The following is a 23,603-nucleotide window of genomic DNA, read 5'->3' as shown; positions in this document are numbered from 1 at the left end:
AAAACATGAAACCCCAAATTAGAAGCAGCAGAACCTCTTTATCAGCAATAATCAGAGTTGTGTAACAGTTGAAAGCTGATCAAACACAACACTGGAAACCACTGGACGTGCAAAGATGGTGTTCCTCTGCTCTCTTAAGTTCACCCTGTGGCTAACAGTCTGGTGCTTTTCCCCGAGGAGAAAGGTAGCAGTCGCATCAGCCAGCAGAGAATACAGAAGAGGAATAAGATGCTACGCTAAGCCCTGTTCCACAGGGAATAGAACCGCCACCCGTTAGTGCTAGTGCCTTGCTTCTGAGGACAAAGAACCTCAGCTGTTAACATCAAGATAAATCTTTAACCAGCGGCTGAAATATTCATCAGAAGCTCCAAAAATATCTGCAGTGGCTTCCACGAGCCAGGAGTCGTCTGCCTTCTGTTCATTAGACACATGTAACCTCCACCTGCCATCCATGCAGGAGTCTTGGACTATCAGCAAACCAGCAGAATAAATTCACATGAGTGTTGGAGTCATCTCAGCTTCAGGGTTGTTTCTCCTCACATCCTGCCCGTCTCTTACTAGTACCAGACAAAGGCGGAAGTGCAAAAAACTGCAATTCCTTTAATGGCCACTTGAAGCTGCCTCTAAAAATGAGTGAATTATCATAAACTCACATGTTAGGAGACCTAACAGCCTGGTAAAGAAAAAAGGCTCAGCCTCTGTGGACAGCTTCATCCACTCATCCAACACTGGTGTTAGAGGGGCAGTTGCTGAAGGTTAACCACACTGTTGCGTTAGCAAAAGAACCACCACCAGAGGGCACTGTGAGATGCCTCATAAGCCGAACAAACTGTGCTGACAGGAAGAAGCTAAATATTGGAAAAGTTTACCAATGGCAATAAAGGGGAGCTCTAATTATCCCACATTTAAGACTCATCTCAAACAAAGGCCGATCGTCAGTGTGTACAGTTTGTAGTTTCAGTACCTTTAGTTTGTAGTATTACTGCAGCATTACTGCGTTCTGTCAGGTTCAATCCTTGTCTCTCCATTCTGTTTGTCACTTGTAGATTTTTGAGACAATGTGGCAGCCTGGACAACAGCCTGCAACACAGCAACACAGCAACTGTGAGGCAACACAGCAACTTGGAAGCAACGACAACGACAGGAAGACGAAGATGCTCTCAGACCTTGAAGCTTCTCTTCCTCTTCTGGACGTTTTGCTCGGGATGGAAAACGATAACGTAAACTTTGGGCATGTAGAGCATCCCGAGAGAGACGGACGCACTGAGAGACATGGAGACGGTAAGAGTGGCTGTCTGGATGAACATCTGTGGAAAGAGAGGCTGATGCTGAAGAACGTTTGTCCACGTAAAGGTGACCTCTGTACAAATTCATTACTTTGACTTCTAGCAACCCCGACATCCAGCAGATTCACCAACAGTCACGATTTTTTAAACTTTTCATGGTCGAGGCAGATTTTCTTTAGAACTCCAATCAGCAGAAAATTGCTCAGTGGGATATCGGTGAACGCCCGGAGTTCAGTAAGCCTTTGTAACAGCCTGAAAAGAAGAATTTCAATCAATTTGTGACCAAATCAGGCTTAAAGGGACATTTTTTTAAAGGTCACAACTGGACGACCAGTTTGCTATTCGAATGTTTTACTGGTGCACCTGTGAAATATGCAAAAACACACACTGCAACACGGAGGTGTAAACAGTACTGGGTGTTGCTGTGCAGTTTACCAGTTTATGCTTCACGTGAAACAGGAAATTTATCAAAACAAGTAGAAACATAGATGGAAACACAGAAACTAAGACAAAAACTGAATTTGTACAAGACTGACAAGCTGGAAAATAAAAGTTTGTTATGAATACTTTTGTTCTTCAACACATGCTGAAATCTCCAAGGCAGCTTTCTGTAATTTCTTTAAGTAGTCTTCAGGAATAATTTGGTACCTCAGCTTCTTCTTCCTGTCTCCCTTTTTACTGAGGCTTCAGCGAACAGTAGACAGATCAGCTGAAGGTTCATCTGCTGTAGATGTTTCTATACGCCTGTCACTTCTTCTTTTGTCCTCTACTTGTTTAGTTTCCTCAAATTTGAAAGAGAACTGCTCACGGTGCTGAGATATGCCACGTTTTCAGCTACAACCTCGTTGTGAATCACCTCGTCGGTGCATAAATAATATTTCATGCCAGTCAAATTTTGTTATCTCTGCCATTTTTCCTAGATTCGGCTAAAGAAATGTGAGTACATTGTGTGTTAGTAGCAGTGCCTAAATATACAAAACAAAATTGTCTGTTATGTGTAGACACTACACTTCCATAGAGAGAGTTTTTATGCCTGAATGATTCATTGGTCAACATTAAGATCTTTAATGAATAAAAAAATGATGAGGTACAGAAACTGGACTGAAAATGAGAGAAAAAGCAGCGAATGTCCAAAGAAAAACCTCTTCAGAAAGCCTGACGAGCGATGGTTCAAGACCAGTTTAAAAAAATAACTCTGGCTTGTTGGAAGCAAAAAATAAAGAAAGGAAGAGTTCAGGACATTTGCACAATGCTGTGTGTGACATGTGAGGACATAAAATACATACAGCACACACACTGCAGCACGCACAGGAACCCACAAACACAGTGCCAGCAAGTTTCCATCGCGTTGCTTTATTTAAGTGCGTGTGAACTCCTGCAGACATGTTAATTCCCTCAACCACACGGCTGTGTTTCCATCACTTCAGACGATATCACACTAAGCTGGATTCGCTTTCTGGGGTCTGACCTTCACTCGAAGTCTTACTGCTGAACCGCAGTGATTTACAGGAACCTGTTTTTGTCTCCAGAAGAGAGGCGAGTGGCCACAGTGTGTAAACAGATTTATGTCCCCACAGTCAGAGTAAAACCACACACGCTCCCTCTCTCCGTTAATCCTCCTGCAGCTCTGTGTGCGTGTTTGTTCTCTCGGCCTCAGATAAAAAAAAAAGACGACAATAAAAACAGCTTCTTTTATTTTCTCCTCCATCCAGCATCCGTCACTCCTCGACTCTGAGGCAGGAGGAGGAGAGACGAGGAGCGAGGAGGACTGAATGTTATCAGAGTGAGGCAGGAGGAGCAGAGGAGGAACAAAAGAGGAGGAGGCGGAAGGATTTTAATTCTAATTTTAGTGATTGCTCCTCCACAATATCGCACACTCTTTCCTGGATTTTACACAAACAAACAAACAAACAATCGCACTTAATGTAGTTTTAGCGTTTCTCGGTTTCCGTGGTGACGGCAGCTTATTCCGTTCAGGCTGACGGTGACAGGCAGGAGCCCGTGTGAGCTGATCGACTCCAACACGGAGGAAATCTGGCTCGTGCTTCACCTCTGTGCTGTTTCTGGCAGCTCTGGTTGGTTTTCAGCTGGAAGGAGGGCTGCTCAGTGCAGGTCTAATGAAACACCTGCCAGACTGGCTGCTGTGGTCTGCTGTACAGCTTCACACAACATGTCACCAAATCATTCAGCAGGACTGCAAACTGTGCTGTTACCATGAAAGTTTGGCCTAAGCGGTGACCTCAGGCTACAGGATCCGAGCTATTAAAGTGGAAAGAGCAGAAGCAAAAACACACGAGGATGGTCTGCTCTGTATCTTTATGTTTGCACTCGTGTTAAATCTCTTCTTCCCAGAAGCCTCTTTTCTTCTTCCCCTGTGGTTTCCTCTCCGCTCTGAGATAAATCTGCTGGACGTGCTTCTTTCTGACGCTGCTCTTTCCTTCCTCTTATTTTAGTCTTTTATTGTCTCTTTTATCTGTTTGGTGGAGCTCTTTGTAACTTTGGTTTAAAAAAGTTATTCTATAATTACGTCCTGTGTTTGTCCATAATCTGTATAATCCAGCTGTTCCCCTCTCAGCCTGGAAATGCCTCCACTTTGTGTCTAATTCTGCTCCGGTTTATCTGCAGCATTAAAGACTCGTCCCTCCCTCAGCTCAGACTAAACCACATACACTAAAACCCGCTTTCACCACATTTCTGGGTCAATTCACAGTTTTAATTTTCCCCTCACAGGAAACAAAAGCAGGAGCTCGTCGCTCTGCAGGTGAGGACGTATTTGTGTTTCCCCGTGGCTGTAAATAAATAAGCCCAGCGTTTAGGCACAGCTCGCGATTATATCACATGACCTTCCTCAGCGTGATGATGAAGGTCCTATTGCGGACATGCAGGAAGGACGAGTTCAGAAATGAGTTCAAGCACAGCTCACCAGAATTCAACAGTGACTCCTGGTTTCCTCCTTAAAGAGTAACGAGATCCTATGAGGTTCACCATTTCAGGTTATTTGTTAATGAGAGTAAAGAAATGCATTTTTTATATTAGCATCAAAAGACTTTTTATGTGTCTGCTGGGTTCAATCTCCCTGACGGTCTGTCACAAGAAAAACTGAGGATCTATTGATGTATATAACAGATGAAGCCAATATGATGTCAGCCATACCGTTCACATTTTGAACCCTGTGTGTTAGACTGATATTTGGTAATTAGTGCATAAAAATAAAACTAATTTGTCCAATCAAAGCACAGGCTTCCTGCATGGACATGCGTTTGTCTGATAAGTCCGTCACAGAGGCACCAGCACCAAAACATGACAGAGAAGTTCGATTAACCCCGAAAACAATATGCTGACAAGACAGTCAGCCTGGTACCGCCCGCTCTGACCAAGTTGACTGCAGTTCTTTGAATGTCCACCTGAGGCTGCGTCCAAAAGTGAATCATCTTCTACAAACAGGAAATTAGATCAGAAATAAACATGTTACAACCTGCTACATAAACGCCTTTGTAATCCTTAGGTTATTTCCCCCCACCGTAACAGCAGTATGGTGGCTTTATTTTTATGTAATTCAAAGATCTACATATTATTAATACATTATGCATTTTAGAAGCACATCTGCTCAGACTCTCTGCTGAACTTCAGCTAATATGTGCCAGTGAACTGGGTCACTTCACTGTATTTGTGCTGTTGGTGTCTTGTGGAGTATTCTTAATGCCATTATCTAACAGATAATATAACGCGGTGTGATTAACTCTAAAAAGTCTGCAGTCTAGTTTTGGTGAGTGAAACTCCAGCATCTGAACGTCACGTTACTCAGCATTAACTGTGTGTAAATGTGTGTATGTAATGCACTCCACCACAAAACAGCTCTATGCAAACCAGTAAGTCAGGTCACATGATTATATCTATGTTTTTGTACGTGCCTTCTTAAATATACCCGATTCTGGTTGCAGCTTGACCTAGCTTGGCTCGGTTTGGCCTGGTTCTTACCTTCTCGGTGGACTGTGCGGTACCAAAGAAGATGGGTACGAATGCGAGCCAGACGATGCAGGTTGTGTACATAGTGAAGCCAATTGGTTTTGCTTCGTTGAACGTCTCTGGAACGCCACGACTCTTCACGGCGTACACCGTACACGTTACCTAACAGCGAAACAAGCAGGATTGATAAAGGTTGCCTAGCAACATCGATGAATCTGTGCTCTATAAGATGGTCATTGACGTATCTGCTACAGGTCAGTGTGTTACCATGAGAACGATGCTGTAGCTGAGGCAGCAGATGATTGACAAGTCAGACATGTCACACTTCAGGATCCCCCGGGCCAGGTCAGGGTTCGGAGGGCGGAGCTCGTCATAATCGATAATGGTGTGAGGGGGGACGACGCCAAACCACACAAACACACCGAGGACCTGCCGCGCACACAGAAAACAAAAAGTGGGAATCATGTGAGGAGATGCTATAGGCGGAAACAGGAAGCCATGTGGCGCCTGTGGACTCACCTGGACACAGATGAGGATGAAGGTGATGACCAGCTGGGATGTGGGGCTGATGAATTTGGGCGGGGTCACCGACCTCTTGCCCTGTTCAAAGATGCGGTAGATGCGGTTGGTTTTGGTCAGCATGGCAGAGTAGGTGATGGCCATGCCGAGGCCCAGCAGGAGGCGCCGGAATGCACAAACTACCACACCTGGCTCCGCAATCATCAGGAAGGTGATCAGGTAGATCAGGAAGATACCTGCAGCGAGTGAGAGAGAGGGGCGGACAGGTGACGGCACCCTCAGAGCTGATGACGTCATCATCACAGCTGATGATGTAATTACCGATACACACCTGTCAGCAGTACATAGCTGAGCTCCCTCCCTGACGCCCTGACAATGGGCGTGTCATTGAAGCGGATGAAGGTGATAACCACAGCGCTGGTCGCCAGGATACCGAGCATAGCGAGAGAGGCAGGCACTAGGGCCCAGGGAGAGTTCCACTCCAGTTTGATGATGGGAGTGGGACGGCAGGCGGTTCTGTTGGGGACCGGCCGCATGTCTGACGGACAGGTCTCACAGTTAAACTCATCCAGCTGGTACTGATACCCATCACACAGCTGCAGACAGGGGAGAGAAACTGTTCAGACTGAAGAACGACTGTCATCGGTTTTAGAAGCACAACATTCAAACGATCAGAGAAAAGACAGGTTAGAAGACAAACTCGAATCCAGTGATCTGTAATGTGCAACACTTGGTGCCAGTGAGGGACAAAAATCTTTTTAACAGGAAGAAAACTGATGAAGCTTAGTGCTTGAGGGCTTTGCATGTCAGCAGAGTGATGTTATATTAAACTGTAGTCAGATTTTGTTGGGACAATAAAAGGAAGCTAATAGTTTTGATTTCTAGTTTCTGCTGCAACGTCTTGCATCAACTGCAGGCTTTCTCTAAGACAGGATGTTCCTAATTTTAATAATAGTGCACAGATAAAGCGAAGATGATCTAAACAGCAAATTAATTATAAATTCTCAGAATTCAGATAAAAAGATGCATGCATGCTGCACGTTTACCTCACAGTGCCAGCAGCAAGGAACCCCCTTCACCATCTTCTTCCTTTCTCCTGGTTTACAAGGAAAACTGCAGATGGACTCTGGAACGGATCTATCCCCTCCTGACCACTGCATCTCCTCCAGCTACAGACACCCAGGAAGAAAGAGAGAGGCATACAGCCACACAAAGAAAGACAGAACACTAAAACCCAGCAGGAGTACTTTCATGTTCACTCTTCTTACATTGAGTCTCAAATTGTTGGTCCACTGGCCGATGACATGGTAGCCAGGGTGGCTGTGATTGGTCATCTGAAACTGGAAGATGTCGTAGCGTCCAGGAGCGTCTCCGTTCTCGTTGAACAAAACGCTTGTACCAGCACTTCCTGCGAGACAGACAGGCCACGTCACCTTTAACAGCTCATCTCCGTGAGGCCACATGTGGCATCTCCACTTTAAGGGGAAACAGCAGCTACACCCAGCTGCACAATAACTACATTATTTGGCTGATAGAAAGCTGGACAAGACAGTTAAAGACCCAACAACTCAGAGTGTAGCTAGTTAGGACACTTAGCTAAAAGTTGGTCATTCTCACATGGACGTGGACCTGAGCTGAAAGAAATAGCAGGAACATAATCCAGTTTGACAGTAGGACAGAATGAATCAACATATTAATGAACCCAAAGGGAACACTGAAGCTTCAGGTGGAGGGATTTAAAGGATCAGTTTGACAGAGCTGGACTTCCTGCTGGGATTACCTCTGACTTTCAAAGCTCTGTGTTGGTTTAACTTTGGTTTAACTGCTCTTGAGGTCTATCCCAACACAAGCCAACCTGCTGGTCTTTTTGCATTTGTGCATACAGACAAGACATCAGAAATTCATGGTTGTATTAAATCTGATTTTATCCTGAATAGTTCAGCAGATCACAGAGAGCAGAACTACCTTTACTGCCTGTAACTGCAGCACATTCACTCAACTCTCACAACTCTCTCGCTAGTCCTTTAAGCAGAAAGCTTCTTCAGAGTTTTCAGCAGCTGCATCCTTTAATTATTAACACACACACACACACGGTACATCAGAAAGACCGAGTCCACAGGGGAAACAGGCAAAGTGCATTAACTTATTATCTCTCCGTGACTCTGAATAAAAACAAAAACCAGCTGTGGAAATTAAACCAACACCTGAACCACGCAGCGATCAGAAGATAGAGAACTCCAGCTGATCCAGAACGTGTTGTCCTTGTAGAGTCATTTCCATTACAACTTGGTAATAACATGGTGACAGTGTGGTAATAAGCTGAAACAAGGCAGTAATAGTATGGAAACAAATTTTTACCTCTTAATTACTGGAAATTGCCAAAGTAATATCCAAATATTTATCTTGCGTCAACAGTGGTTTTAGCCGTTTAGTGGTTTTATATCAGATTGAAATGTATGTAACTGGGTAAGAACAGGTAATAACGAATGCCTGTAATGCAATACCAGTTTGTAGTAGTATAGTGATGTTTTGGTAACAACATCATAACCTGCCAGCAATAAAATGGTAATTTTCTATATCTTGACATGTGGCAATAACCTCATAGTATGAGCATAATATTGGTTGATTCCATACCATATTAGGATAAATGGCATGGCCTGTATTTTTATAGTGCTTTACTAGTCCCTAAGGACCCCAAAGCGCTTTACACAACCAGTCATCCACCCATTCACACACACATTCACACACTGGTGATGGCAGCTACATTGTAGCCACAGCCACCCTGGGGCGCACTGACAGAGGCGAGGCTGCCGGACACTGGCGCCACCGGGCCCTCTGACCACCACCAGTAGGCAACGGGTGAAGTGTCTTGCCCAAGGAGAAAACGACCAAGACTGTGCAAGCCGGGGCTTGAACCGGCAACCTTCCGATTACAAGGCGAACTCCCAACTCTTGAGCCCCGTGGCTCAAGATATTATTACCATGTAATAATGGTTGAATAAATCCTACCTTATGTCTGCAGTAGTATTTTTTGTTTGAAAGTAACATTATAAATAATGTGTTTAACATTGTGTGATATTAACTGAAAACATGCATGGTGGTCCTGTTTCTGTCTAATTCCACATTAAGAATGAACAATGAAGTTTTGCATTGTTTAGGGAATTATAAATAAACGATCACATGTGTTTCCAGGTTATCATCATTCTTCTTGAGGTTTACTTTAATAGGCTATTAACATGGAATTAGATATAAATGTGAAATTTTGACTCTTCACGAGTCACTTTATAAAAATTTGCACATTATGCAAAGATATTGTCATTTTATTGGTAGCAGGTTATGACATTGTTACAAATATATTACTGTCCTATAAAAACTGGTTTTGCTTCAAAGGCATTAATTTATTATAACATTATTATCCCCAGTTTCTTGCCTATTATTACATAGTTACATAGATTTCAATGTAATAATATTATCCTCCCCAGTGTTACCAAGTGCTCCTCAAATGGGATTGTCGATCATTGTGTAGTTCACAATAATGTTATAAAGACTCGATTTTACAATAAAAAGTACCTTAAACTGGTCATTATTGTGATTATTACTGTTAAAAATAAGAATTATTATGATTTCAAGGCACTTTGTATTTTTTTATATAAATAAAACTTGAAAAATCAGAGCAAACAATCCCCCTTCAGCACCCGCTGCCCATAACACCGAGGTTACAGTAATAACCGAATATATCAATATATCAGCAGGCTCTCCTTTAAAAGTAACTTTCAGTCTAAATGAAGAGAACATGAACTCAAAACACTGCTCCTCGTACTCTGTTGCTCTTTATGATGCAATATTTTCATTATAGAGAAAAATCCCAATATTAGTATGAGAGGGCCTCAGAGATCACATGACCACCAGGTGTCTGTCTGCAGGATTCAACTTTGGTTGTGTTGTCCCTGTTCAGGTTTGTGTCTAGTCTCACAGAACCAAAAATCAGCCTTTCTTAAAGTTCAATCTCCTAAAAATCAGAAAGAACCATAAATAAGAACACAGTTGGACTAAAATGATAAAATATTGATGATTTGAAGAAGATGAAGTTTATGTAGAGGGAGACGAAGGAATGAGAGAGACTGGCGTGCTTTGTGGCATGCAGCTCCGGTGGTTACAGATGAAATCCTCTCGGTCTTCCAGCTGCTGCAGCTTCACATCTTTATAAAATATGGATTTGATGTCTAACAGGAACAGTTTGTTCAGTTGCTTGAAAAAAAAAAATCTAAAACCTGGTCCTGAGGAGTTTCTGTAGATGTAGAGAGATGCTAAAAAAACAAAAAATAAAAACCCATCGATGGGGTTAGATTGATTGGTTGATTCATTCTAAGTTGCTTACAGGTGTGAAAGTGAGTGCCAATGGTTGTCTGTCTCTTTGTGTTAGCCTTGCATCATATTGGTGACCTGTCCAGGGTGTACCCTGACCCTGTGGTAGCTGGGATAGACTCCAGCCCCTCTACGACTCCGATAAGGATACATGGAAGAGAATGGATGTTGGATGGATGGATGGATGGATGGAGACTCCTTCACTGGGACAGTGAAATCCTGCAGACCACCCGGCTGGTGTCCCTGATGTCTATGAAATGCTAACGGTTAAAAATGTGAAACTCCTCTTGAAAATTGAACTAAAGTTGCAGTTAACGCATTTATGCAGCATTTAAATAGATTAAAATGTCAATCATGTATATTTAATCTCTGTAATATTCTGGATATCTCTAATTGAGCTATTTGTAAGTATCAGAGCTGTTTCTTATATTCAGTAACTTTGTAATATGCTGTATTATTTAATTTAATTCAGTCTGTTGCTGTTCTTATCGTCTTCGAGCACCTGTAACCACATCATTTCCTTATGGATTAATAAAGTATTCTGATTCTGATAACAGAAAGAGTTTTTTGTAGCTTCTCTCTGGTCAAAACTGGTTGTGATACAACGGCAAAAACTGAACTGTAGACGTGTGAATGTTGATATTGATCCACAAAGATTAGAGATCTTTAGAGATCGAAGATCAAATCGTCTTTACAAAGGTAGAAACAGAGATCAGAATGAAACACATTTATCTGTTTTTCTTTTTAAAAGACAACTAACAGCAGCATGACTGTGGACAGACGTGCACAGGCTGCAACACGAGTTATTTAAATTTCACTTCTGTTTCATTTGTGGCACGCTGAACTTACAGACTCAGGAATGCTGCTTGATTAATGTCAAGTCAATTATTCCAGTAGGAAAAATGGAGGTTTCTTGTTATTCTTTCTATCAAACAACTTGCTTAAAAATGTGTTTATATCATTTTATTTGACATTTTATTCGATGCAGAGATTGTAGAAAGTAACTCCGGAATAAGGAATCATTCTTATTAGAAACTAATGAAACAAAGATGTAACTCAAGCCGACATCATGGTAAAGTCCAACTATGATTGGACGTCATGAAAAGACCAGCAGCTGACGGTTAATCAACGTCTAAATGTTTGATGGCAAAAACAGAAAAAAGTTCATTGAATTGACTGAAACATATTTGTATATGAATTAAAAGAGAGAAAAAGGCTACACTGCAGTCATACGGTAAATATTTTAGTCAGAAGATTATTCATCTGTCTCATGTTCATGTTGTGCTTTATTTTTTTTCTACTCTTTTGTCCTTCTGTGGTCAAATTGGGTGTGTTCCTGGGATTTGGTGGCATCACTGAAGGTTACTTGGCAGGAGCTTCAGTTTTTGTTGTGTCTGTTTAAACATGATAGATTGCATAAAAATGGTTGCTTTAAAAAAAAACAACCCTCAGCCCTCGAGGTTGCTGCTTGCTAAATGTGAGCTGTGCAGCTTCTTCTTCCACTCGTGTTGCACTGAGAGCAAACAACACAATCCTGCAGTACTAAGTCTACAAGCAGTACACAGACAACCTGGACATGTTTATATTCACTTTACTACCTTTTAGTTAATTTCTTTAGGAGTCCATTAAAGACCCAACAGCTGGAGGAAAAACCCATTCCCTGCTATAAACTCTCACTGTTCCTCAGTCTGAGTGTAGCTCTTCTCCCCCTGCATATGTTTGATTTATGAAATCCAACGTCTTTTCACCACATGGCACACCTTTGACTGCCACATTCATTGTATCGTCCATTTGTGTTAACATTAAGCTCTTAGTTAACATAAATGATTCATGAGCCTCCTCCCTGTGTCTCCTCTCTGCCGTGATGCTTCACAGTCAGGTCCCGAGCCTTCAGCATCTTCAGAAGAATCTTGTTCACACCTGCAGACTCACATCAGCACACTCGTACATGGATATGTGTGAGCTTTTCTCTAAGTCTTACAGATTAGCCTTCTCTATTAAGGACAGATCCGTCACTTTCAGGAGTTCCTCAAAGGATTCTTTCCACTGCTTGTCAGTTATCCCTGGTCAGTGCATGCAAATCATCTTCTCACTCAAAACAGCCAGGACTGATTCTGCCCTGAAGCTCTGCTCCCCTCTTAACCTCAGTGTGGAAGATGTACACCTGACCACATCCTGGTCCTCAGGTGTTTTGGTGCTTCAAAAATGCCAATTTAATGTTTACCACCCACATATGACAGCATCCGCCCCTCGGGCCACTTGTTTTTCTTACTACTGCCACGTAGTGTGAATCCCAACCTTGATACCTCCGGAAAGGCAGTCCAGCTGCTCTCCAAGGGTTTGTTTCCAGAGTGCGGAGACGAATTACACCCAGTTGGCATCACGTTTTTTCCCCAGAGAGATGATGTCCATGGAACCAGTTTTACAATAGCAACCAAACCAAGCTCTCTGCCCATTCCTCTAGCAACCACAATGCCTCACGAGCCAAGGTTCAAGACCAGGTCTGAGTATGAGGACACATTCGTATCCTTACTTCAGGTAAAGCACTGTTACCGTAAAACAGTGTAATGTTTTGTCTGCGTGTTTTCTTACCATTGAAGTTGACGGTTCTAATGTAGTTCAGCAGCACTTGTCCCTCCACAGGGTCCATGTTGTTGCAGACTCCGGAGCTGCCGGGACACATATCCTGGTGCATGTTGTGCAGAGCGTGAGCCATGGCGTAGACCGCATCGATCACAAACTGAACCTTTCCTTCCTGCTCGTAGAGCGAGTCCCGTCCGATCCTCTCGTCACCTGCAGGAACACACACTGTGTCATATAATGGGAAACTACTCGATAAGTTGACTCACAGCTGGTCCCAGACGCCCTTCAGGTGTAGCCACACCTGTACATTTCTTCTTATCGGGGTCCAGTTTGATTCCAGGCCGAGTCAGTTTACATCTGAAATCGTCTTCCCAGAACTCAGCAAACCAGATGTTCCTGCGGTTGTTCTCCAGGGAGCGAGTCATGAAGTACTGATCAAACCCTGCACAACAAAAGTATAACACGCATAAAACACAAACAGCATCGAGTCTGAAAACGTCCAGATGAATCAACTTTTTGGGATTCCAGCCTGTTGCGTTTTTGTTTTCTTGGTTTTACCGTCAATCGAAGCCCGCTTTGGCAGGATGGTGACTGCACCCTCGGCAACATCCTCCAGCTCAGTGACCGGTGAGCTTTTTGCACCCCAGCTGTCTGACCCCACAAACAGGAAGTGGCCCGTCAGGTTAGCACGTTTTGCTGCCTCAAGGACACGCCTACCAGAAAGAGACAGAAAGAATCAGACAGTAAGTGATGTGACAACACATGAGGATGAGTCCGCTGCCATTGCTACTCCTCAGCCTCTGAGCAGACACACATATGGTATCGATTTCAAAGTCGCCTCATTCCCCAGAAAACTTGACCTCTGACCTTGAGGTCAAGGTCAAAGAGATTGAAACTCATCTGAGTTTTTAATAGATGCAACTATGGTATTAATTTGAAAATTCTGACTTCCTTCTTGAGTTATCGCATTAACAAGATTTTCAGAACACTTCGAATTCCATCAACCTTAAACGGTTGAGAAGTAAAATAAAATCAGTTAAACCTGAGAAAAGTTCCAATAAGTTCTTCATATTATGACAATGTTGTAAAATATCTGCTGGTGGTTTTTGGAGGTCACTGGTTTTTCATAGTGTCTAATCACCTGCACTGCTGGTCAAAACACCTGATCTGGACTAAACGTAAAAGGATTAATGGACTTAGTTGTGGTCAGGTTGGGTTTTTTGTTAAACAGACTTCTAGGACCGCCCACTTTCATCTGTGCAATATTGCCAAAATCAGCAACATCTGGTCTCAAAGTGCTGATGAAAAACTAGTTCATGCATTTGTTTCTAAGCTGGACTATTGTAAGTCTTTATTATCCGGTTGCTCTAAAAGCTCCATGAAAAGCCTTCAGTGGACACAAAAAGCTGCAGTGATTACTGAAAGGGACTAGAAATGGAGAACATATGTGTCCCATATTGGCTTCTGTTCATTGGCTCCCTGTTAAATCGTTTTCCTCACATACAAAGTTTCATGATCAGGCCCCATTGTGTCTCAAAGACTTCAAAGTGTCATATTATACCAAAAGAACGCTTCGCTTTTAGACTGCAGGCTGACTTATGGTTCTTTAGAGTTTCAATAAGGAAAATGGGAGGCAGCGCCTTCAGCTATCAGTGGAGCCAGCTCTCAGTTTGGGTTTTATTAAAGGTTAAAGTAAGTGCTGAATCAGCTGATCCTGAAGCATCCCTTATTTAAGCTCCCATAGGATTGTTGAACCTTCCTATAATGTCACCAGAAATGGCTGCCCCTGGTGTGTTGGAGATCTCTTCTTGTTACAAAGGAGTTCTTCCTTCCCACTGTTGCCAAATGCTTTCTCACTGGGGATTGTGTAATTGTAGTTCTCTCTTTAATACTTCATGGTCTTTACCATACAGTGAGACAGTTATGAAACGGACCTTGTTGTGAACTGTTGCTACATAAATAAAAAGGGGATTTCTACAAAGTGATGTTTGTGTGTTTGTGTGTTTACTTGATGTCATCCTCATTGGCAAAAATGATCACGCCTCTGGCATTACTCGTCTCCATCAGACGTTTGATGATCTTGTCAAACTCTCCAGCTGTTGGCTCGCGAGGAATCTTCACCGACTGAGCGATACACACCCCACCTGACATAAAAAGAAAGATGTTACCAAGAGATGGACAGATCAGGAAAAACACGCAAGTTGAAAGAAAGCTCTGTGTACCAGCCTCTCTGGAGATCTGCATGAAGGCGTCGACTCCGCTCTCTCCATAGTTACCCTCCGAGGCCAGGGTGGACACGTAGTTCCAGCCCATGGCTTTGACGATGTCCAGCATGGCCTGAGCCTGGTATGAGTCCGGAGGAACCACCCTGGAGAAGTAGTCGTACCGGTTGTTATCACTGAGCTCCGGAGCTGTGGATGCATAGCTCACCTGAGGGATCTGAGAGACAATCATCCAACAGGTGACAGGTTTAAACAGAATCTGATCAAAGACGCGTCCTTTATCCTGACAGTCAGCGCTCAGGTTAAATTAAACACACTGGTCAGACTGGAGACACTGCTGGAGTTTAACAGGCCAGGAACACAATACGCACACACGCACGCACATAGAGGATTAATGTTGTGTAACAGCTGAGCAGAATGTGTGTCAGAGCCTCAATAAACAGAATAACAATCACATTAACGCACAACACTGCGCCTGTGTGTATGTGTGTGTGTCTGTGAGCAAAATAATGAAGGTCTTCACATTAATGAGAGCAGACCTCGTTATGACAGCCATCATCATCATCAGGGAGAATCCTCAGTGGAGCGAAACAGACATGAACTGAGTCTCACTTTACAGCCTTCACTTTTATCTCTGCACTTAATTTATGTCAACAGTGAGCACCTAGGAACGCTCCATGGCACCATCAACCCCCCACCAACTCTCTGTGACATCACCTAGCAGGGGTGCAGGTCTGTGCTCAGGTGATCGGGTCCTCTCAGCTTTCGGTTCTCTATAAAAGAAGGCGTTAACGCAGATAACGCTGCTTGCAGCTAATTGACCAGTTTGCTAAATTTGGTAGCTATGGCTCATGGGATCAATTGGGTTATAATTGACACTTGGCTGTTCTATGCACATGCAGCAGTGTCTCTGAGCACGACACCCATCCCAAATCATGAGCTTAAAGTACGTAAATGGAGAAAATGGCTTTCAGTGCACTTTCCATTCATCGGTCAAAACATAACAGTCATGATTTAATACAGATGGGGCTCCATATGTGCCAGAAGCTGAAGTTTGTAATGTGTGATTACGTGTATTCTGCTGGGGTTTGCTTTAAAATTCAGCTGCTGAAAATATACCCGAGACACGTGTGTGTGGTTCACGGACACTCAGTCAGGAGTAGGGCTGAACGATATATCGCATTTGCGATAATATCGCGACATGATCAAGTGCAATTTTCTAACCGCAAAGGCTGCGATTATACTCTGGACATGTCCAAATTCATGGGCTGCATCCTCCTGAGGCCGCATTTGTAGACCGATTACGTCACAGCGACGCGCCGAAGGCTGTCCAAATTACTACCATATCCCAGAATTCATAGCGCGGCCCAGCCAAACTCCAGTTTCCAACAATGGCGGCCGCTACTAAGTTTTAAAATTACTCATACTAATCTTTCTGGGTAACAAAATAAACTTTTAAAATATTTTCAGGCGAGAAAGTAGTTGTGTAAACATCAAATATCTGCTCGGTTTATCAAGATATCCCATATTTGCAAAAGTGCTTCGACGTTTTCAGAGGCGTCTGCTACCCACCAGCTCGACAGCTAGCCGGGAGCTCGAGGGTTACTGATGCGGCCGAGAGCGGCACAACTCCCGGCACATCATTTTCAGATCACCGCGGAGTTTCGCTGCTCGGGTTAAACGTGATATATAAGTCACTTAGACAACCTAAAAATGTTATTGTTGGGCTTTTTTCAGTGGTTTGTTTGTTCGTGAGTAAATCGGTTTGGCTGAGATTAAAGTTATTAGATTAGATAAAATAAAACTTTATTAATCCCCCGGGTGGGTTCCTCCTTGGTTTTCACACAGCTGACTAAATGTCAAACAGAAAACTTATTAAACAGAAGTATGAGACAGTCGAGAATTTACGCCAGTGTCTGGTTATATTTTAGATAGCAAGAAGCAGACGGCCGAGTTTATTAAACTCCACCGAGACAGCGGTGACGCTAATCAGAACTAGACCGTCCAATTTCACGCCTTTAAACTTTAAAGGCGTGTTTGTGTGTGTGTTTATACAATTGCTATTATGTTTGCACTTTATGTGTAATGTTACTGACTGCAAAGATCAGTAAGATGTGTGTATTTTTTATTTATTAGTTTTATTTATTTAATATTATTTTTTAATTGAATGACTGTCTAGTAGTTCACAGATGTCGAAAAACTGAGTGTGGTAAAGCCACTGATTTTTTTTATGTATATTTCTGCAATCTGCACATTGTACTGACTTTCATTTTAATGTTTACACCAGGGTTCCTTGTCAGCACTTTATGCTCAGATGTTTGTAAGCTAAAAATAAACTATTGTGTATGTTCAAATATACTGTTGTGATTGAAGAAGTTAAATAAAAATGTCAGTCATCAATTCATGCATCACCTCATGTCATCATAACAGAGGTCTGTCTTCCAGGAAAGAACAGTTTAAAATTAATGTAATATAGTATTGGCCATACTATATGATGTATTGCTTGTCTTTGTTTAATAATACAGAAGACAAAGACCTTAAAAAATAATCGCATATCGCATCGCAATCGCAATATTGGGGCAAAAAAATCGCAATTAGATTATTTTCCATAATCGTTCAGCCCTAGTCAGGAGTGTAAACCCGGTTCTAGACTGAACCTTCAAACCCGGCTCTGAACGCTCAAAAACCCTTTAAAAATCTGACCTAATTTGAGGACACACATCTTCACAAAAACGCACACAGAGAGCACCCGTAACAGAGTCATTAAAAGCTTTCATTAGAGTCAGTCAGTCATCCAGACACAAAGTGTCTGTTTAAAACATTAATCCACCAACCAGACGGCTTCATCCATTCACTGTCTGCCCTACTGTACCTGTCTGTCTCTAAGAGTGTATGTTAAACCAGATTAGCCATCCTTATATATATATACACAATCCATAAGAAGTTATGGGTTGTATAGAAAACATGGGCGTGATCGTCGTGACATCACCTACTAGGTTGTAAAATCAATGCCGTTGCTGTCTGGGTTGTTATGAAAGAGGGGCGGATCTGACTGAGAAACCAAACAATACTGCACAATCATCTGAAAGCATACCTTTGAACCCAATGCCCTTTCATGTTTTTCTAACAAGAGCCACTGCCTGCTGACCACAAAGCTCTTATAAGGAGGGCAGTTTTAAGATAGTGGTGTCTTCACCATCCACACCTAGAAGATACGTACATATTGTATATGCATGGGTCTGTGGGTGAAATTTGTCTGTGGCATCTGCAAAAAGCACCATTACAACACACATGCACAATCAACCTACACTTGACTGCTCTTAGTTTTGCACCCAAAATGGGAAACCTGAACTATAGATACTGAAAATGAAAGCCAGACACCACATTTAATTATTATAATACAGTCACTCTTGATATATGACAGAGAGCGGCGATCTAAAGTGTACTCCTACATAAGTCGATTAAGTTGATGCAGCCCCTTTGAAACCAAAAGAAACAACTCAGAGAAATTGTACAATTCAAAAATGCTAATCTATAGAAGTTGTGGTGGCGGGTATACTCATATTCATCATTAAGAAACCAAGAACAACTTCAGGCTTCTTTTTAACACAAAAGGGTCACAGCTCTGTTGAGCCTTGTAATCCTTTAGTTCTCAGAATTAAATACTTTATGAAGTTCTATATAAATAAAGGCTGTGGTTCGTTTTTTGATCTTCAGCTGCTTCCTGCAGATGGCCCAGATACATCACCAAGCACAGATGCTTGCTTCTAAACCAACCTCAATATTCCATCCAAACCCGGCTCGGGTGTGAAATTTATGGTTTTGAGGGGTTTTGTTGTTAACTCAGTTTCCCTGGGTCTTCCCTGTTGTAGTTTTGTGTCTTATTTTGAAATAAATATTTACACATTACCATAGTGACCAGAGAGCACTAAGGGGCAGAGAGGAGGGTGTTACTCTCAATGTTGTCGGTGCATTTCAGGAGGACGTTGCTAATAAAGTTACACAATTACAAACAGAATTTATTATTATATTTAAAAAAAATACCACAGTTTATGTTTTGGTCGTATCATTTTATTTTGTTGCATTTATCCACAACACCTAAAGGCCGGTGGTGGAAATATTGTCTGACATTAAACCGTCTGTGGCACAAAAAAGTTTGGGGACGGCTGGGCTGCATATATAAACCTTTAACTTTGAGCCTTTTAGCTGATATCCAGCCTCTAACGCTGACAGCCTCTAACTATCTCCTCAAAGACTCACACATGGACTCGTCTCCATATTTGTCCTGCTGGATCTCAGTCCTGCATTTAGTTCATGTTAATGAAGAATGATGCAAACAGGCTTCTGTGATAGAGCCGGTACTTTTTAAACTTTACAGGTCAAAGTCTGGGTCACGGTCTTATCGTCAGCGCTGAATGAGGTTACTGAGATCCATCCATAAGGTTATGCTTCAATATTGCCCAGACTGCTGGGGGGCTTCTTATAATGCACTCACCACCTCAACCAACTCTGCTGTCTTTTGCTCTCCCTGCATTTATGTGTTATTAATAACTATTGAATATCATTAACTTTGCGTTTTTGGTCTCCTGTAGTTTGTGCTTTGTCACTGCTATTCTTACACCTCCTCGTACTGGTATCATCGGCTCCTGGGCTAAATCAACAATGTGTGTTATTATTATTTTGTTTGTTGTCTCCCTATGATCTTTTCTAAGTGTGCTCGAGGCGGCTTCCTGTTAAAAGGGTGTTTTATTCTCCCTCATGTTGCTAATAGGAGAACAGTTGGCCTTCTCTCTATAGAGTGAGTCCAAGGGTTTTTATCTTGAAATAGAAACTGCTTTGAATGGATCAGTGCTGTATAAATAATAAATAAAGAATGAACTTGAAAAAAACAAATCTAATTCTGCACGTGTTTTTCAGACCACCATACAAATGAACACACATTTTAATTTCACTTACATGAAGAATTTATGTCGTTCAAAAATGAAATAAATAAACCATGAAGTAAAATAAAAAATAAACTAACAAATTCTCAACTTTCTAAACAATTTTTTGTTGTAAATGATGATCTAATATAAAATCAACTGAACTTCATTCTACACCTGATTTAACTCACACTGCTGTGTTCTTGTTTCATTATGCAATGGCAGTATCCCTTTGTTAACTGTGCAGAGTCTAATCTGACTGGGAAATTATACTTATTGTTTTGTAATTGTAATCTAACAAACAATAAGGTCTCCATTTTTGGATTTACCAGATTTAATCTGACCAACAATGTTGGGATTTTGCCCAGCTTTTGTGTTTGAACTCCTTCCCCTCCACAGTTGCTTTTCAAAAATTATTTTCTATAAATTCAAACTGCTCAAGAATATCCACCAAGAAGCTCTTTAACATCCAAATGATGCCAGTGATACATATACTCCAATAGCCACTCTATTTCTTGTTCATTACCTTACTTTAAAGGGATCCCAGTCCATATGTGCACCAGTCTCCAGCACCAGTGTATGTTTATGAAGTCTTTTTGCAACCCCATGTAATCTAAAACAAGACATTTGATGTATTTTGCTCTGTGTGGAGTAAATACTGAGTAATCTCTCAGTTTTTAGTTCAATACTTCACAACCTCCAGTTATTTTAACCATCTTTAGGGCTAACTCGCTATAATCTCTATATTCATGCTGTATAAAGACAGGTGTGCTCTTACTTCAAAAAGCCGCAGGATGTTGGCCACCATGATCGACACAGAGCTGGCTGATGCTCCGATCACTCCCACCACCCTCTCCGGCTTTCGGATGATGGGCGGCTCGCCATTGGAGCAGCGAATGTCGGATGTGTCTTTCTGGATAAGAGCCTGAACAAAGGTGAGTGACTGTTCCAGAGCGTAGGTGTCTCTGGAGCAGGTGTCCAGGATCCGGGCCCCAAGTGTGATATTTGGCAGCAGCTCAGGGTCGCTGTTAATCTGGTCCAGAGCGTACAGCATGGCCTCCATGCGGTGGATCCCCTTTTCCTTCTTTAGCTCCCCACAATTTACACCATGGGGTCCGCGGGCATGGATGGGGAACAGCCCGCCCAGAGTGATGTCACCTGGTATCTTTATGGAGTGGGGGTGGAAGTGCTGGTGAGAAGCGCTCACCTGGACCACCTGTCCACCAGTCCAGAGGCAGAGAGATAGCAGGAGGCGGGGCCACAGATGATATTGGTAGAAAGTGCAGAAGAAGACATGAAGGTAATGAAGATGACGATGATGGCGGAGGGGGAGAGAGGATAGGGCAGGGCCTGATGATGTCATACTGAGGTGATGTTCAGAACTGAGCTTTCATCCTGCTGTGGAAACCTAAGGAGACAAGAAACAGTCAGTGGTGTCAGTAACTCCACTACGACTCAAAGATTGTCCTGGTTTTTGTGAAGAAAATAAGACCTGGGTTGATCTAATATAGCCTGAAAATGATCAGAACTGTTGCATAATAATCATAACTCATTAGACTGGTTCTCTGTGTAGGCATACAGAGGCAATATTTCACTACATTAGGAAAAAATGTGTCTAGTTCAGAGTCAGAAGAATCAGCTTGTGTGGGTTTGATAATGGCCAACAGGATGGCGTGAACTTTATTTCAGCTCCATGATGGAAATTAACAAAATGAAATAAATTTGATACAATTTGTGTTTGCTGTGCTATCACATATCACCACAAAAATGTGATAAGCAAAATACAAACAGAAACTGGCACAGGTCCTCAAATGGCTGCTTCATTAAACGGTCAGAGCCAAACTCTGCGAGGCTGTGAAAGGACAAGCGCACAGTTTAGCTTTTAGGGGCATTTTGAGGCTACAGTCAAACCCACAGTTGCTTCACACACTCAGTTCGCCAGATTTATTACTTCCTCTTTGATGATCACAGCAGTTTTCAGCTGTGCTAACATTTTAAAGAGATAAACTTTATTAGCAATCACAGTTCCAGTGGAACAGAGGAAAAGCTGGCTCTGTTCTTCTTCTTCCACCTGCTCTCTTTTGGGGTCACCACAGCAGATCATCTACCTCCACTGCACCCTCTAAACCATCCCCTCAACACTCTGCATGTCCTCTTTCACTGCATCCATGAATCTTCTCTGTGCTCCTCCTTTTCCCCTGCCCGGCAGCTTCATATTCAGCATCCTTTATCCAATATATCTGCTCCTCTGCACATGTCCAAACCTTCTCAACCTCATGTCTCTAACTTTGCCTCCAAACCGCTGAGCTGTCTTTTGCACCTTGCACCACCTCTTATCCTTTTGTCAGTGTCACGGTCTCCAAACCTCCGTTAGAAATAATAAACTATCTAATGATGAATGACTCCAATAATCACTGCCATTTAACACACTAATAATCAAATTAAAGTTGAATCAGATAAAATGCTCCAAATCTCTAAGCTCTACTGTACTCTTTATTTTTTGCTCCTTCAGCAGTTTGACACATCGTACGTGGCAGATGAAAGCACCAGAGAAGACCAAAGATAAGCTTAATTGCATGTTTCAAACTCACCATAAAAAAAAGAAAAACCGCTTTTTACACAAATTAAACAAAAGTGCGAGCCATGTTAACGAGACTCCAGCTTCACTCAGATCTTTTCCTCCTCCTTCCTTCTTGATTTTCCCAGAGGAACACTTCCTGATTAGATTAGCAGTCTAGTAATGATCAGATGATGTATTCTCACTAAGCACTCCCTGGTAAAGCATTATCTCTATATTCATGGAAAAATTTTGTTTCCTAGTACTGAAAAAAAATGCAGACTTAACCTTTTTTACTTTTGAGTGAAAGTCAGAAACTTATGTCTGTGCTGAATTTAATTAAGGATGTTGGATCCATCAGCAGCTCAGTTTGTTCTTGAAGTAGAAAGTCAGTTTGATATGTGTCATATTTTAATCTTAAATTTAGATTTTATTAACAGGATCATCCAGTGAGCCTGGTGGTTACTGAAGAGCAGCGAGAGCCTGTTATCAGTGAGCCGGAGGGGCTTTCAACAGAATGAGTCTTCAAAGAGGAAGATGGAAGTCCTGAAAAAATGATCTGCAGCGTGTGAGGCAAGAAGCATCTCTCAGCTCAACATCCTCCAAAAATTCAATATTATTGAAAAAAGCAATCTAAAGTTTAACAGTAATAGAGCGACCATCAGAACATAGACATTAATCACTTTCATGTATCTATTTATTGATCAGTTAAGTCACAAATATATTGATCAGATGAGTTCAGCTCATTGAATGTTTACACAGCCAAATGCGTGCTGCACATCACATTCACTCCTCCCCGGAGGTTAATCAGTTATCTGGGTTTAAAAGAAAAATAACCCTCACAGTTGACCATTACATAAAAGCAGCTTGTTTTCCGTGTTCGCCTGATAGTCCTGCTGTATCGTGGACTGGTTTCATTCACTGGTTCTGCTGGAATCATTTTCTCTGACTGGTTTTCCTTCACCGGGTTCTGCACTCACCGCAGCGGGATCCCTCTCCTCGCGGTCCGAGCTCAGTCCCGAACCCGCTCCGCCTGCAGGTCCGCAGACAGCCGCCGCTCCTCTCCGGTAAACTCTCCGCTGGTCCCGGCGACTGAGTCAAACTCCGGTTCACCTCCTGCTGCTCCTCCAATCAGCGGACTGAATATCCCGTCTGTCTCTCCACCTGCCTGTCTGTCTGTCTA

The 23,603-nt window shown here is 42.4% G+C and overlaps 1 protein-coding gene across 1 annotated transcript; it reads right to left on the bottom strand.

The window, feature by feature from the left end:
- Nucleotides 1-961: 961 nt before the first annotated feature.
- grm6a (glutamate receptor, metabotropic 6a) lies at nt 962-23,515 on the bottom strand. Its single transcript, XM_080899899.1, has 15 exons — nt 23,401-23,515; nt 20,642-21,271; nt 14,942-15,158; nt 14,728-14,863; nt 13,278-13,432; nt 13,021-13,161; nt 12,729-12,929; nt 7,040-7,179; nt 6,818-6,940; nt 6,103-6,367; nt 5,772-6,007; nt 5,520-5,681; nt 5,265-5,414; nt 1,167-1,307; nt 962-1,080 (listed from the first exon to the last, which is right to left on the bottom strand). The coding sequence occupies exons 2-15, from the start codon at nt 21,224-21,226 to the stop codon at nt 991-993; spliced, it is 2,742 nt and encodes a 913-aa protein (XP_080756025.1). The 5' UTR covers nt 21,227-21,271; nt 23,401-23,515; the 3' UTR covers nt 962-990.
- Nucleotides 23,516-23,603: the final 88 nt, after the last annotated feature.

This window comes from Rhamphochromis sp. 'chilingali' (genome assembly GCF_963969265.1).
Source record: "Rhamphochromis sp. 'chilingali' genome assembly, chromosome: 12".
NCBI lineage: Eukaryota > Metazoa > Chordata > Actinopteri > Cichliformes > Cichlidae > Rhamphochromis > Rhamphochromis sp. 'chilingali'.
This window is presented reverse-complemented; position numbering and strand designations above follow the sequence as displayed.

Excerpts from the sequence above, each read along its gene's own strand:
- grm6a (XM_080899899.1), bottom strand. The coding sequence starts at position 21,226 with ATGACATCATCAGGCCCTGCCCTATCCTCTCTCCCCCTCCGCCATCAT. Across the intron at positions 6,368-6,817 it reads CTTGCTGCTGGCACTGTGAG|CTGTGTGATGGGTATCAGTA; the intron begins GTAAACGTGCAG and ends CCCTGTCTGCAG. Across the intron at positions 6,008-6,102 it reads CAGCTATGTACTGCTGACAG|GTATCTTCCTGATCTACCTG; the intron begins GTGTGTATCGGT and ends CACTCGCTGCAG.